This window comes from Symphodus melops (genome assembly GCF_947650265.1).
Source record: "Symphodus melops genome assembly, chromosome: 18".
NCBI classification, from domain to species: domain Eukaryota; kingdom Metazoa; phylum Chordata; class Actinopteri; order Labriformes; family Labridae; genus Symphodus; species Symphodus melops.
In genome coordinates, this window is record NC_136708.1 from 14302719 (window position 1) to 14315922 (window position 13204).

The following is a 13204-nucleotide window of genomic DNA, read 5'->3' on the forward strand; positions in this document are numbered from 1 at the left end:
GGGGAAGACATTCTTCAAAAATGTTAAAAAGCCACAGCCAAAGGTTTCCATATGTGTGTGTGTGTGTGTGTGCGTGCGTCTACGTATGTATGTATGTATGTATGTATGTATGTATGTGTGTGTGTGTGTGTGTATATATATATATATACACACACATATAAACACATATATATATAATATATATATTATATATCATATATACAATACATATGTAGGTATATGTGTGTGTGTGTGTGTATATATATATATATATATATATATATATATATACACACACACACACACACACACACACACACACACAATGATAAAGATATAATGAGGTTAGTGGGAGAAAGTGGTTCAGTAGTGGTTCAAGTCTTTTCTGTCTTCTCATGTTCAGTTGGGAGGCATGTGTGTGGTCAGCTTTGGCTGAGGCGCCTTCACATGTGGCGCCCTCTTGTGGCCTCCTTCTATACCAGCTCTGGCAACACATTCACTTCTATAGAGAGAGGAGGTGTGAAAAGTAAAACACATATCCCAGACTGATATGAAATCAAGTGAAGAGCAGACATTTGAGGCCTCAGCTGCATGAGGACGTTATGTAAAGGGTTTGTGTCTGTGTTCAAACAGCCCCAAAGACTGCTCAGCTCAATGTCCTTCCAAGTTTCCGCTCTCTGACATGGAGATGTTGAGTGTGTTTGCGGAGGGGAAGAGGTCTCTTTGGTCCGTGGGGCTGTGGTAGTCGGATGTCAGGTCCGGGTCGAGGAGGGAGGACAGCGTGAAGTTGGAGGAGCCTTTCTTTAGACACTGAGAGTAGAAGTTAAGAAGGAGGTCCAGCTTGTTCTCTATAGACTGGACCTGAAGACACACACACACACACACACACACACACACACACACACACACACACACACACACACACACACACAGGTAGGAATGTGTAATTTTTTTCTGGCATTCTCAATCCTGTTTTTCATGATATCTCAGATGAAGAGTTTTGCTGTAAAAATAAAGGCATGTCTACAGTATATATGTTTCTTGCAGCATTGCAACATGTCATGTGGTGATGTGTATTACTTCAATCTTAGCATTAAGCTGTCAAACCCTCTTGGAAGTTCTACAAAAAGAAAAGTTAAACAGCAACTTTTTCTCCTAAACACTCCATGTTATGAATGATGCAATCCATTTCGAGAACACCTCTTAGATCAGACTCTGTTACCTGTTTCTCCACCTTGACTACACGTCCCATCATGCTCAGCTCATCCAGCGGGTCCAGTTCTGGCGGTGTCTTCTCTCCCTTTTCAGGGCGAGCCTTCTTATCAGGCTGGACAGCTCCTCGCCCAATTATCTGGTCAACCCTTTTTTTTTTCACAAAGGCAACACATTACAATAAATATGAACGAGTCTAAGAAAAAGAATTCTGCGTGTTTTCCAAAATGTTAAACATTTTACTGGAAGGTAGAGGTAGCTCGGAAGGCCAACAAGAAAGTGACATAAACCAATGTTTTAATGAGAATAAGAACTAAAGCAGCAATTACTCATGGACAGATCCAACAAGAGAGCCTTCAGTTTGTGCCTAAACACATAGAACGATTTTTTAGTCCGATTTTTTATTCAACGAGGCATGGTTTGGATCAACAGAGCAGCACCCAGTAGACACCAACCTCATTTGCAGGCTTTTAATACGTCCCAGCATGTCCAGGTGTCCTGCAGAGTACTGCTCTATGACGTCCTTCACATCATACGGGCGCAGCGTCTCCTTAAACTTCCTCTTGGCCACAAGGAACTTCAGGATCCTACACAAGCACACACAAACCAGACTCGCTGTTATCGCCACACAATGAGTCTCACACGCTATATGCACACATGGACGTACAGTAAACCTTTAGAAAAATGCCGGGGCAGGACAGCTATCAAACGATCCGGGGACACCCTGAGAATAAGAAGATTAATTGCAGCCAGAGTGACCTTATCATTCACAAACAGCCCACTAAAGAGAGAAGAGATGCCTGTACTAAACCATGTGGATATATTGTGGTGATGACAACATCTCCGAGAGACATTTGCATGTTGCTGTATCAGCAATTAGCACAAACCCACGGATGGTAATAGGCAACACACACACACACACACACAAACGCTTTCCCTTCTTTTCTGCGTCTTTGTCAGTGTAGCAGCCGTGTTGGTGCTGCCTTTGCTCCACAGCTGCTCTTCCTCATCTCCACCCACACGTGTGGAGGAATCACACAGAGGAATGTCGACCCAGCGTTACTGAACACATCACTGACAACACCCTGTGCCAGAGACTGTTTGGATGGTCGGCTTGTGGGGGAGCAGGATGTGCAGAAGATAATGGAAAGGAAGAGGAAGAACATTTGTGTGCGTGTGTGTGTGCGCGTGTGTGTGTGTTCTGGGCAGGTCATTCAATTCCCCTCTTATCACTTATGCGATTAGAAGCTCAGAGATGCCGACTCTGCAGAACACACGGAAACATCTAATGTAAGCAAGACAAAATACCCACAGTCAAGCTGTCAGCTCAATTGTTGATGGATTGCTCAACAAATCAGGATGATGGAGACAGTGGATGGAGAGAGTGTGTGAGGACAGTGGAGAAGTTTGTTGTTGTTCTTTTTTTTTTTGTTCAAGTAAATCCTCACCACAAGTCACCAGACCACCGAGTCCACAATGATACCTTTTCATTTTCAATGGAGGAAAAAAAGAAATCACATCAAAAGTCCCAGGAAGCAAACGATCAGATACATCATATACTGCCACTATAGTATTCCTCTACACACTGTTATAGTGAGACAACAACACACACCCGGGACAAGCAGGAGCAAAGTGAAATTTGAACTTCGACAGGGTGGGACACTTTCTGAAATAACCTTTGCTGAGGTCTGCAGCACTTGCACTACAGCAGCTACAAACGGTTTTGTGCAGAGATCACTGCTGCAACAAAGGAGAAGAGAAGGTGTGATTTGAAGGAGCAGAGGAGAGAGAACAGGAGGAGGAGGAGGTGCAGGTTTGCAGCTGGTGGCAGAGCAGCCATCAGCGCACTCTTCCTCCTCACGCAGCACTCTATTTCTTGATGACTCCTGCGTTTGGGTTATTTTTTGCTGGAGTTATTTTACTTCTTTTGCAGGTAGATGCAGATTTTTTTTTGTTGCCAGGGTGGGTCTCAGGTGTGGGTGCAAGAAAAAGGTTGGGGTGTGTGTGGAGCGGCGGACTTTTGATTTGTATCCTCCAAGGATTTCATTGAAATGCTGACTCTTTTTCTCTGTCAATGGAACAGCTTTCATAATAGATGATCAGGTTTGAGTGTGGCCCACACACACCCCAGAAAGAAGTCACCGGCAGATCGGACAGGACAGCTGGCACTGCTCACTGAAATGTGTTCTACCATCCTTACGTTGGGAACAAAGATGCTTAAAAATGTGGCGATGATGGCAGGAACGGGAAGTGTCATCCGTGGCCCAAAAATACTTGCACAGCTAGTCCAAATGTTTTATTGCAATTCAGCAAAGGTGGAAACCTGATAGTCTACGACGGCAAGGTTTTATCTGAGACCTATAAAATGACTGTTATGCTGACACTAATCCTAGGTGGGCCAGGTAGAGTGGGCAACTGCAGGGGCAAGTCTGGTGCCAGAGTATGCTATTACCTGCTAAGCAAACAAAATAAAATGCACAAGCTGCAATACACAGTAGGTATTCAATCATTCTTTGAAGAAGAATGTGATGATGATTTAAGCCCATTATTAATAAATAAAAGCATGTACAAGCAATTTAATAAAACTGGACTTTTTGTCCAAGGGTGAAAATGTGAGCTTTCTGAGCAGTATTGGACTCATTTGAAAAGGATCAGGCCCCTCCTCTTCTTCTTTTTTATCCCTCTATTCCCTCCGTACATTAAAAAGATGCAGCCGGGCACTGATAAACCACATGCATCTCTACAAAGGGAAGAATCAGCACTAATATTCTGTCTCATACACACATCAGTTGTAAACCTGACCTAGATGCTGCACGTGTGTGAAAGTGTGTACATGTGTTTGTGTGTGGTGAAACACCTGCTCTATGTATACCTGTGCTTTCTGTAGGTGCTCCCTTGTCTGCAGCGGCACAGAGCAGCTAAGGTCAGAGTTGTGCTGAGTCCAGTGCAACCTAAGAAGAGGTCATTTAATACCCTCTTTATCAGCAGTATAATGATATCAACCATAATTTTATTGTTCATGCTGTGTTAAAGACCGGGAAATATGCTACTGCTGATTATTAAAACAGAAAAATACTTCAGCAAAAAAAAAAATATTTATTGATTCAATTATTGCGATACACTAAATCATGATATTTTAAATTTATGTAAAAATTATGAAGAAAAAAACCCAATTTCAACAAAGAAGGAGCGATAGAAAACACTAAATAACAACCAGTAATGAGGTGTAAATGAATCATGCAGGATTAGGTGAAAACTCTTGTGAATACTAATGAAGTGTCTTCAGTGTATAATTAATATCTCTTATCTCTTAATATCCATTCTGAACTTATGTGAAAGAAACAGTGGTGACGCAGACATCCGACATGAGAAGTAAAGAAAGACGTTACAGTTTAAGAAAAACGGTCCCCTGACGGAACCAAACATAGGATGTTGTTTTCGAAAGGAGTGAATCTTTATTAAAACTTCGCAACCTAAATGCCTCACACGATCTCTACTTTCTAAATGAGTTAGCACATCTCATTTTAAGACACTTCATTATTATTTGCTTGTTGCATTAGCAGATATTTGTCGTCATTACAAGACCTTACCTTTCACTTTTTATCATGTTTATCACGACCTGTATGAGCAATGTTATCTATCACAAATCTAAGGTCTACGCTACGATTGTTTATCTAGTTTTTTTAGAGTGCATATGGTCACATTATGCAGCATGCGAACATGAGAAATGCTGTGGGAGGAACAATTCTGACATCAGGGACCAAAGAGAGATCCATTATAAACCGCTCTCATCGCACCTCTCTGGAGACCGGCCTGGCTCTAACACCAGATGTTCGCCTGCGGTTTTAGTTTTTTCTGCCACCACCAGTGAGAAACTCTATTTCAGCTGTAGCTTTTGTGGGAGTGTGTGTGTGTGTGTGTGTGTTTGTAAGTGTGTGTGTTTAGGTGTTCTTCTGTTGTTGTCGATGTGTCTGATTTAACATATTGTTGGAAACCCTATGGGGGTATCTTGAGATTTCTGAAACAGAAGGATGTGTGTGTTTTGTTTGATACACATTGTGATTAATTACTAATTGTTATAATTCTCATATGGATTTTCCTACAGAGCATTTCCTCACACACACTGTTCATGGAAAATGACTTGTTTCTTGTTTTCTTCTTGACTGTAAGCTAAAGAAGGCAGTGCCCATTCATCACTGATATACAACAGTGACATTACATCTAAGCAAAGTCTAAAATTTACAAGGAGAGAGGACACAATGACAGCAGTCAATACCAATATCTGTAATGCTTTTCATCAACTGTTATAACAGTTGTTCTTGTTTGAACTGCACCATATCATTTAGTTGTAATGTACACTACTGCTATCCTCTGTCTGTGTGTGTGCGCGCGCATGTGTGTGTGTGTGTGTGTGTGTGTAAGTGTGAGTGCTTATGTGTACGCAAAGGCTACCCTATCAATTCACCTTTCACATGACTGGCCTGCACGAGCTGAGCGACAAGGTCACTCACGGAAAATAACTTGGCCTGGAGGCTCAATGTCCTCCCCTGAGTGAATATTTCTACTCCGTCAGCTGAATATGCAAGCGGCATAAATGGACGAGCAGCCAAATAGCCATTAATGCAGGCTGTAAATACCATGTGAGAGCCTATGGTCCGTCTGAGCTGTTCATCTGGCATAACTCAAAGTGACCTTATTCGATCAGTGACCAGCAGAACAGCAGGTCCAGTCAGTATTTTGCTATTGATGAGCTGCCATGTAAAGCCTTGCAAGTATACCAGGTAATGTAAGCATGTAAGCCGCAACCGCAGGAAATGTGTTCCTCTTTTAAAATGCGGTAAAATTACACTGATTTGATTGTAAATGACTTCCCATGAATAATAAATTCCCATAAGTGGAATGATGAAGGTTATATTTCTCTAACCACTCTCTCACTCTTTCCCTTAAGTACATTTCATTATGCATGCTCAGTTTTTGTATGGGCCGCAACTACATTTAAAAAGATGAAACATTGCTTTCCAATAAAGTCAACTATCTGTATCTGTTTAAAAAGCAACACACATGAGAAGACATTTATATGCAGTAATCACTCATATTTTGGCTATAAAACAACATTCTGATGAATTCTAAATGTATTATTAAGAATTGAAAAACTGCTTCAAAAATGTTTAATCAGAAATAAAAGTAAAATTTCACACAAACACAACATATCATTTTCCTTGACCTTTTTAGATTTCCTCAATGAAACAATGCTCATTGACTCTGATATTGCAAAACCAGCACATGTATAAACACATTAACAGTTGCAGACTTCTCTTTTTGGTTTTTTGCAAACGCTGAAATGACTTCTGTTAAATACTGTTTTAAGTCTTTTCATTGCACATTAAGCTATGGTAACACAAGAAGAGGACTGATTGGCCCAAACTACTTTTACAGTGTTGTATCAAAGTAAAAAAAGTAAAAGTGAGATGTAGTTTTACAAAAGTTCCAATTTATATCATACAGCATGACATGTGTTGTTTTTTAAAAAATGAAACAAGACTAATCTATCCATGAGTTATTTATACTGCTTATCCCAGCTGGAATTTATATTTATACTGCTTATCCCAGCTGGACTCCCCCCGGCCCCCAGCTAAGCTGTCATTTGGCAAAGGTGGGGCACACCTTGGACAGATCACCAGTCAATTAAAGGGCTGTCATATGGAGATAAACCTTCATGTTCACATTCACACCATGAGACAGTTTTAATTCCCAAATGAATGTACAGCGCATGTCTGTGGGAGGAGCTTGAGTACCCAGAGAGAACCTTGCTTGCTGGTGATGCAGCTGATCTGTTTTTTTTATTTATTGCTTTGATTCCATTTGACACAAGATATGTTTTACTTTCGACCTATCAACTGAGCTATCAGGGAGTTTTAGTAAAAGGGAAAATGAAATAAGTCATTTGTAACTGTAACTACTGTAAGCTCAATTAATGCATTAATCTCAGACCTTAATACAAACACGCTTAACATGATAATACTGAGCCATTAGTACACTTGAGTAAAGATGTCCACTGTAGCCGGAGCAGGACTCACCTGACAGCTCGTATGAGAGTCTTCACTGCTGGGATTACCTCTTCCATGGCCACGTCACAATATGGTTTGTCCTCCACACTATCCTCACCGACACCCTCGACTGGGTCGAGACAGAGAGAGACAAACTAAGATGCAGGACAATCCATGAGTGTGAATGAACACTATTTGTTTATCCTACCATCGACAGGTGGACGTGGTTTGAGTCGAAGTGAGGTGCGGAAACGTGTGCGGTCGTTAAAGCTCCAGCTCTTCTGGACCTTCCCCGGGCTGGTGGCCTCTTGGACATTCTCCTGGCTGGGAGAGCGGCGGACTCCTGAGCCCGGGGGCAGGGGAGACGCCTTGTTCTTTTGGCTTTGGGATGATCTGGAATTGTTCATCCTGATCCGATCCCGGAATCCCATTTTACTGCTGATAGTGGAGATAAATGATTCAAACATCTGAAGGCAATGTGATCTTTGTGGATCATGGCAGGCAACATTTGTTTTTGTTTTTTTATATAGCCAAAAAGCCCATGCGTTTGACCTCCATGGCAAACTAAGCTGTGTTATCCTGGGAGTTTAGAGATGCAGCAAAGGGCAGCTTGAGCTTGTTAGAAAAGAGTTTGTTAGTTGATATACACACAATACAGAATATGGCCTTTTGACTTTAACAACCGTCAACAGACAAAACAGAGACGCAACACAGACATTCTTATTTTTTCTCAGCGAAGCAGACTAGCTGACTTCTCATGCATGCAGTTTGACCACAAGGAACACTTAATGTACTTTTAAAGACTGATTCTGCCCTGGGGACTTGCTTATTTAATGTGCCTATCGTAGCACCTGAATCATCAAAATATGACTGAAACCTGATTCAAGTCCTGTAGCAGTGCTGGGATGGCAGAAAAAAAATGCTCCACTCGCCATCAGAATGAAAAGACACGCTTCCTTAATCCCTTCAGCAGGGAAAATAAGCATCAACATATTGGCTTCAAAGCGCAGCCGCACAAAAGGTGCCTCATTTAGTACTCCGTACCACTCACCACTACCAAAGACAGGCTGGTATGTGAGGTCATCTATTTACGGGAGGAGAGCCATTTGGCGGCCATTCTCGCCCTAACGCTTCTGTTATAGCATGCTCTGGAGAGCACTCCTGCTCTGCAGTCACTTACACGTCACATACTGTCACGGATCCATAAGGAAATGCAAACATCATGCACCACGCATCAATTCCAGGCCAGTCCGTTCACCCCCGTATTTTTTTTTACAATGATATACTCTTTGTATTGTCGGTGAGTTACAGTCGACTATTTAAATTAAAATTTAAATAGTTAAGGGAGGTTGGTGGAAAATAGCATTTCATACAAGCTGAAATGATTCAGGTAGACTGGAGAAAGTGAGGAAGGTGGAGTGAAAGACTTTTGCATGCTCTTGTGAACGATTTGGATGCGTTCAGGCCCATAAACCTTACTGAACCTGTCCAAACCATTGGAAGAACACAGCATGCGAACTGAAACATGTTGGCACTTAAAAACCTTTTAAAAAATACAGCACAAACACTCTGATTTTTAAAAAAGGTTAAATGACTTATCGGACATGGGAGAGCATGCTGAATCATTTAAGCCTTCTCTCCAAGAAGACATTCTACTTCAGGAAAAACAAGTGAACTGAAAACATAAAGCCAATGTGTGTGTGATTTTTTTATTCAGTTCGGACTAAGGGAAAGTTGTTGAGTGGATATTTTATGTCATCATTTCATCAAAGAGGTTTGATAAAACATTCATGACGGGCTTGAAAGAAAGATGTACTTTTGTCACAGTAATAAACCATATTGACTTGTTTTGTGTTTTCTACATATGGTTTATCATGACGTTCAAGCAAACAAAGTAATATCAGAACTAGATCCTCCATCACTTCAGACATAAGAGGGAGAACAATTCATCACAGTAAAAGAAACACTCAAAGATTTGTGGATAAGAGTTGTCAGCTTGCTCAGTGATTTTATGAGCGAATGTAGACTATGGCTGGAAAAACATGAAAACTTTATGGCAACTGCTCCCAAAGAAAAGTTGTTTATTCTTACGCCAGCAAGCTTTTACACCAGTCCACAAATTTTGAGTGTTTCAGGAAAGATGAGCAGGCTGTTTGGGTTTCATGAGCAGTAGGAGTTATTGTTTTGATGATATTTTTTAGCGTGCCCCGTGCACAGGTTTGTTGCCGTGGATACCTCTGCTTGCGGCCACCATGAATCCGGAAGAGACCCCGTTTTTTAGAAAGGAGTTGACTGAGGAGACACACAAGGCAGAGGGAAAGAGGGTGAGGGGAGGAGAGGGAGTGGAAGAAGGGTTTGAGGGGAAGGAGGATGAGAAGTCCTGGGTAAACCCGTAAGAATTACGTAGAAAAGGAAATCTCGGGAAAGAAGGCGAGGTGTGACATCTCAATAGTCCAAAAAGCCCTCATTGCAATTTTGTTTTTTGTTTTTTTACCTAAAACTGGTCAATTTAATTTGGAGAGGCAGATTTGGATTATGGAGACAGTGAGATGTGAGAAGAGGTGGGTTTGAAGGATCATGCAAAGATGGAGGTTTAACTTGAGTATATTCATCCAAACAGACCATTATACATCACGGTGTGCCAGGATCTCCTTAAATCAAAATCAAAGACATTACAACTATTTGAACTTACATCCAATGCTTGATTGATGTTTTGCATGCAAACGTCCATTAGTCTCTTTCTAGACCTGACTTTAAGCTTAAACTATATGAAGAAATGAAGACTGCTCTACCTTCTACAACACTTTTTATCAACAAGCACAGCTCTTGACACTTGACTAGAAGAACAAACCTGCATGGAGTCTCTGCCTTCCTGAGAAACAGATGAAGGATGGAGGATGGATGGCATTGAAAAGACACAATGGGCGGAAAGGGAAAGAAAGAAGGAGAAAGATAGAGGCAACCAGTGAGTGAACAGTGGGAGGCGGTGAAGATGGCGTGTGTATGAACTGAGCAGACAAAGATGCAGAGAAGCAGTGGGGGTGGCCTGCAACACAGTGGTCTCAGATCAGCATTAGTGACACATTGTTAGATGCAAACACACACACACACACACACACACACACACACACACACACACACACATGACCGTCAGCTTGAGGGAAGTATTGTTCTAAACGTCCTGTGTTTACTGTTTTGATAGTGTTTGCGTGTCTGTCTGGAAGGGGAAGGTAGACTTTCAGCCACCTTTCTGAATGTAGTGTGAGACTGTGAGAGAGATGGAGGTGCGTACCTGTCCCCCGAAAGGTAGGGGGAGCTGTAGGGCCGCAGCCCAGACAGCAGCGTGTGGTAGGAGTTGTGGAGAACCTTCTTGTTGTTACGTTGTCGCTGGAGATGACCGAACAGGAGCGTCAGTTCTCTGACACCCCACGTGCAAAAATAATAATAAAAAAAACAAACATGTCAAATGAACAAAAAAAGGCAAAACTCACAAAAAGGCCAAAATAATGGTCCAAACACTTCAAAGAAGAGGGATACTTCCCCTCCTTTCAAGCAAATACAAATTAGTCAAATTAATACATAAATACAAATCATAAGAAACCACTGTGAGAACAAAATGGAAGAAAATATATTTGAAAAGTGGTGGCAAATACATTGAAGGGGGCATTTTCATATGATATCATATGAGAGGAAACACTTCCTTTAATTTATTTAACTGTAAATGGTTCTTGATGGCCACATTTTTTAATGTGTTTTTTTTTGCTGACAAATTCAATGTATGAGCAGGAACAATTCACCTATTTTATGATGCTCCTCTGAAATCTCTGTCTGCATTCATAACACATGTGGCCTTCCTGGCGGTGATTGTTTAAAAGACAACCACAGAAATCATGAGGTTGAATCCACAGAGTGCTGGACTCATGGGAAATCCTACCTGAATGAAGGCAGCATGCTGTCATAGAAGTACCAGGTAGCTGTTAGATAGGAGTGTTTGGCATCTGTAGAGTAGAGGCGCCATGCCGCCTAAAGAAAGACACAAAGTAAAAGTTGACCTTTGACCTGACCTTCCACTTTAGTTCGTATTTCATATCAAAAGAGCCTAAATGATTCGTTACCTGTATCAGGTTGGCAGCAGGCATCCTCCTCTTCTCAAAGTGCTTCTGTCGGTGCTGCTCCTGAACCTTCAAAGCAAAACCTGATCCCAGAATTCCCTGAGGGTCAGAGGGTAAATCATAGAGAGATGACTGGGGCTGAGAGGCGCCACTGTGAGTAAATAGAAAGATGTAAACATGCGGGAGACTTACAGCAGGCAGAGCAAAGAAGGAAACTCCCAGCAGAGCAAAGCCGGCAGCTAGGAGCCGTCCTTGCCAGGTACGAGGCGTCTTATCACCGTAGCCAATCGTGGTTAGAGTAATCTTGGTCGAAGAAAAACATTATTTAGTGGTGCTCTTTATTTTAAGGCCTATATGAAAGGGTTATTATTTGAGATAGCACACAGTACAACTATGAAAATATGTATGTGTATATATGTATGTATGAACACCTACACCTTTCGAATAAAACAAACTAACAGAAGTTCTAGTAGACCACAAACTCCAGTGTTCTGCCAGGTAGAATAACTTTGTTTTAAGGATAATTTTCTTTGACGATAGAATGTAACAGCTCTTTGTTGTTTACAAAAAACATGCAACTTTTTTCTTTTTAAAGTGGGCTTTCTTTGATCTAGCACTTTTGCCTCATTGGAAAACAATGCCGCCATTAGAGCCTATTTGATCACCTGTTTGGTTGAAGCTAAAGCTAAAGCTTCAACCAAACAGTTGAACTGTAAAATTGTCTGTACTTATTTATCATTAAGAGCAAAGAAATAAAGCAAGGGTTAAAAGATAATGGCACAACGCCTTACATTTGTTGACTTAGAAATTCTAAAGAACTATTTCCTGTTGTTTTGAGAGTTTCTAAAATAATTTGACTGTTAATGAGTTGGAGTTGATCTTGTGTAAATTAGCTCCTTTCCTTCTCCTTCATTGTGTATCTTTGACAGCTTTAATATCTAAAATAAATCTAATATTTCTATTTTTATTAGTAAAACATATGGCATATAACATGTTCATCATTATTATCTCTGTATTGTTAAAGTTAATGTTGACAAATTATGTGTGCAGCCACTAAGATGGTGTAATATGTACTGTAGTACTCACAGTCCCCCACCAGAGGGAGTCTGCATAGGTGTTGAAGTCTGAGTTGATGTCTTTCTCTGCCAGATAGACGAGAAAGGAGGCAAAGATCAGGACCAGAAAACCGATGTACCACGCTGTAATCAGCTCCTGTTAGAAAGTGAAACAGAGAAGAGGTATCAATCACACCTGTCAGCAGTAACAACAGCATCTTTAACAACATAATCCCTGCTGTCATTACCATATCACTATCATTATTATTGAATCAATGTCTATCATCATCACATTGGGCTTCAAATTTGACTTGGCTGTGCAGTTCTGCTTAGACAGCTGATACATCAATTCGTCTTCATCAATGTCGTCTTGCTGTGTTCTAGTGGGGACCAGCGGGTGCCTGGTGTTTGGATCAGCACAAAAACTAATTGTAGCAGCTAAGACACAGTTTGGTGTTTGAGGGCAACAACTGTAATTAAGACACGGCTGGTGATCAATAGACTAACCACACATTCCACAACACTATTACTACATTATGAAGTTAGTTATGGCATTATCACTGTCACTATTTATCACTATCACTATTTCCACTCTTTTAATAACTCTACCAGCCACTAAATATCTTAAAATAATGTATATCCAAATGTATTTTTTTATTTTTTTACAGTAAGACATTGATCTCATTTTAAGAAAGCTAAGAAGTGCATTTGTTCTGGCAGCTATTTTTACTCATAAAAAGCTTGTAATATCTTGAAATAAGATATTTATTTGGGCTTTAATGGGGCTGTTGATACAGTA

The 13204-nt window shown here is 40.9% G+C and overlaps 1 protein-coding gene across 5 annotated transcripts in view; it reads right to left on the reverse strand.

Annotated features, from left to right (window-relative positions):
* Window positions 1-306: 306 nt before the first annotated feature.
* kcnq4 (potassium voltage-gated channel subfamily Q member 4) overlaps window positions 307-13204 on the reverse strand; it is a 44450-nt gene continuing 31552 nt past the window's right edge. For 2 of the 5 annotated variants that reach the window (XM_079368058.1, XM_079368054.1), the window contains exons 5-15: window positions 12437-12562; window positions 11543-11653; window positions 11354-11449; window positions 11173-11261; window positions 10531-10656; window positions 9474-9530; window positions 7447-7676; window positions 7269-7368; window positions 1647-1778; window positions 1202-1340; window positions 307-840 (exon numbers count right to left, since the gene is read on the reverse strand). In XM_079368058.1, the coding sequence (XP_079224184.1) occupies window positions 631-840; window positions 1202-1340; window positions 1647-1778; window positions 7269-7368; window positions 7447-7676; window positions 9474-9530; window positions 10531-10656; window positions 11173-11261; window positions 11354-11449; window positions 11543-11653; window positions 12437-12562 (1416 nt within the window). In that variant the 3' untranslated portion in view covers window positions 307-630. The remainder of the gene's footprint in view (window positions 841-1201; window positions 1341-1646; window positions 1779-7268; window positions 7369-7446; window positions 7677-9473; window positions 9531-10530; window positions 10657-11172; window positions 11262-11353; window positions 11450-11542; window positions 11654-12436; window positions 12563-13204) is intronic. The other 3 variants (XM_079368056.1, XM_079368055.1, XM_079368057.1) reach the window with 3 other exon arrangements.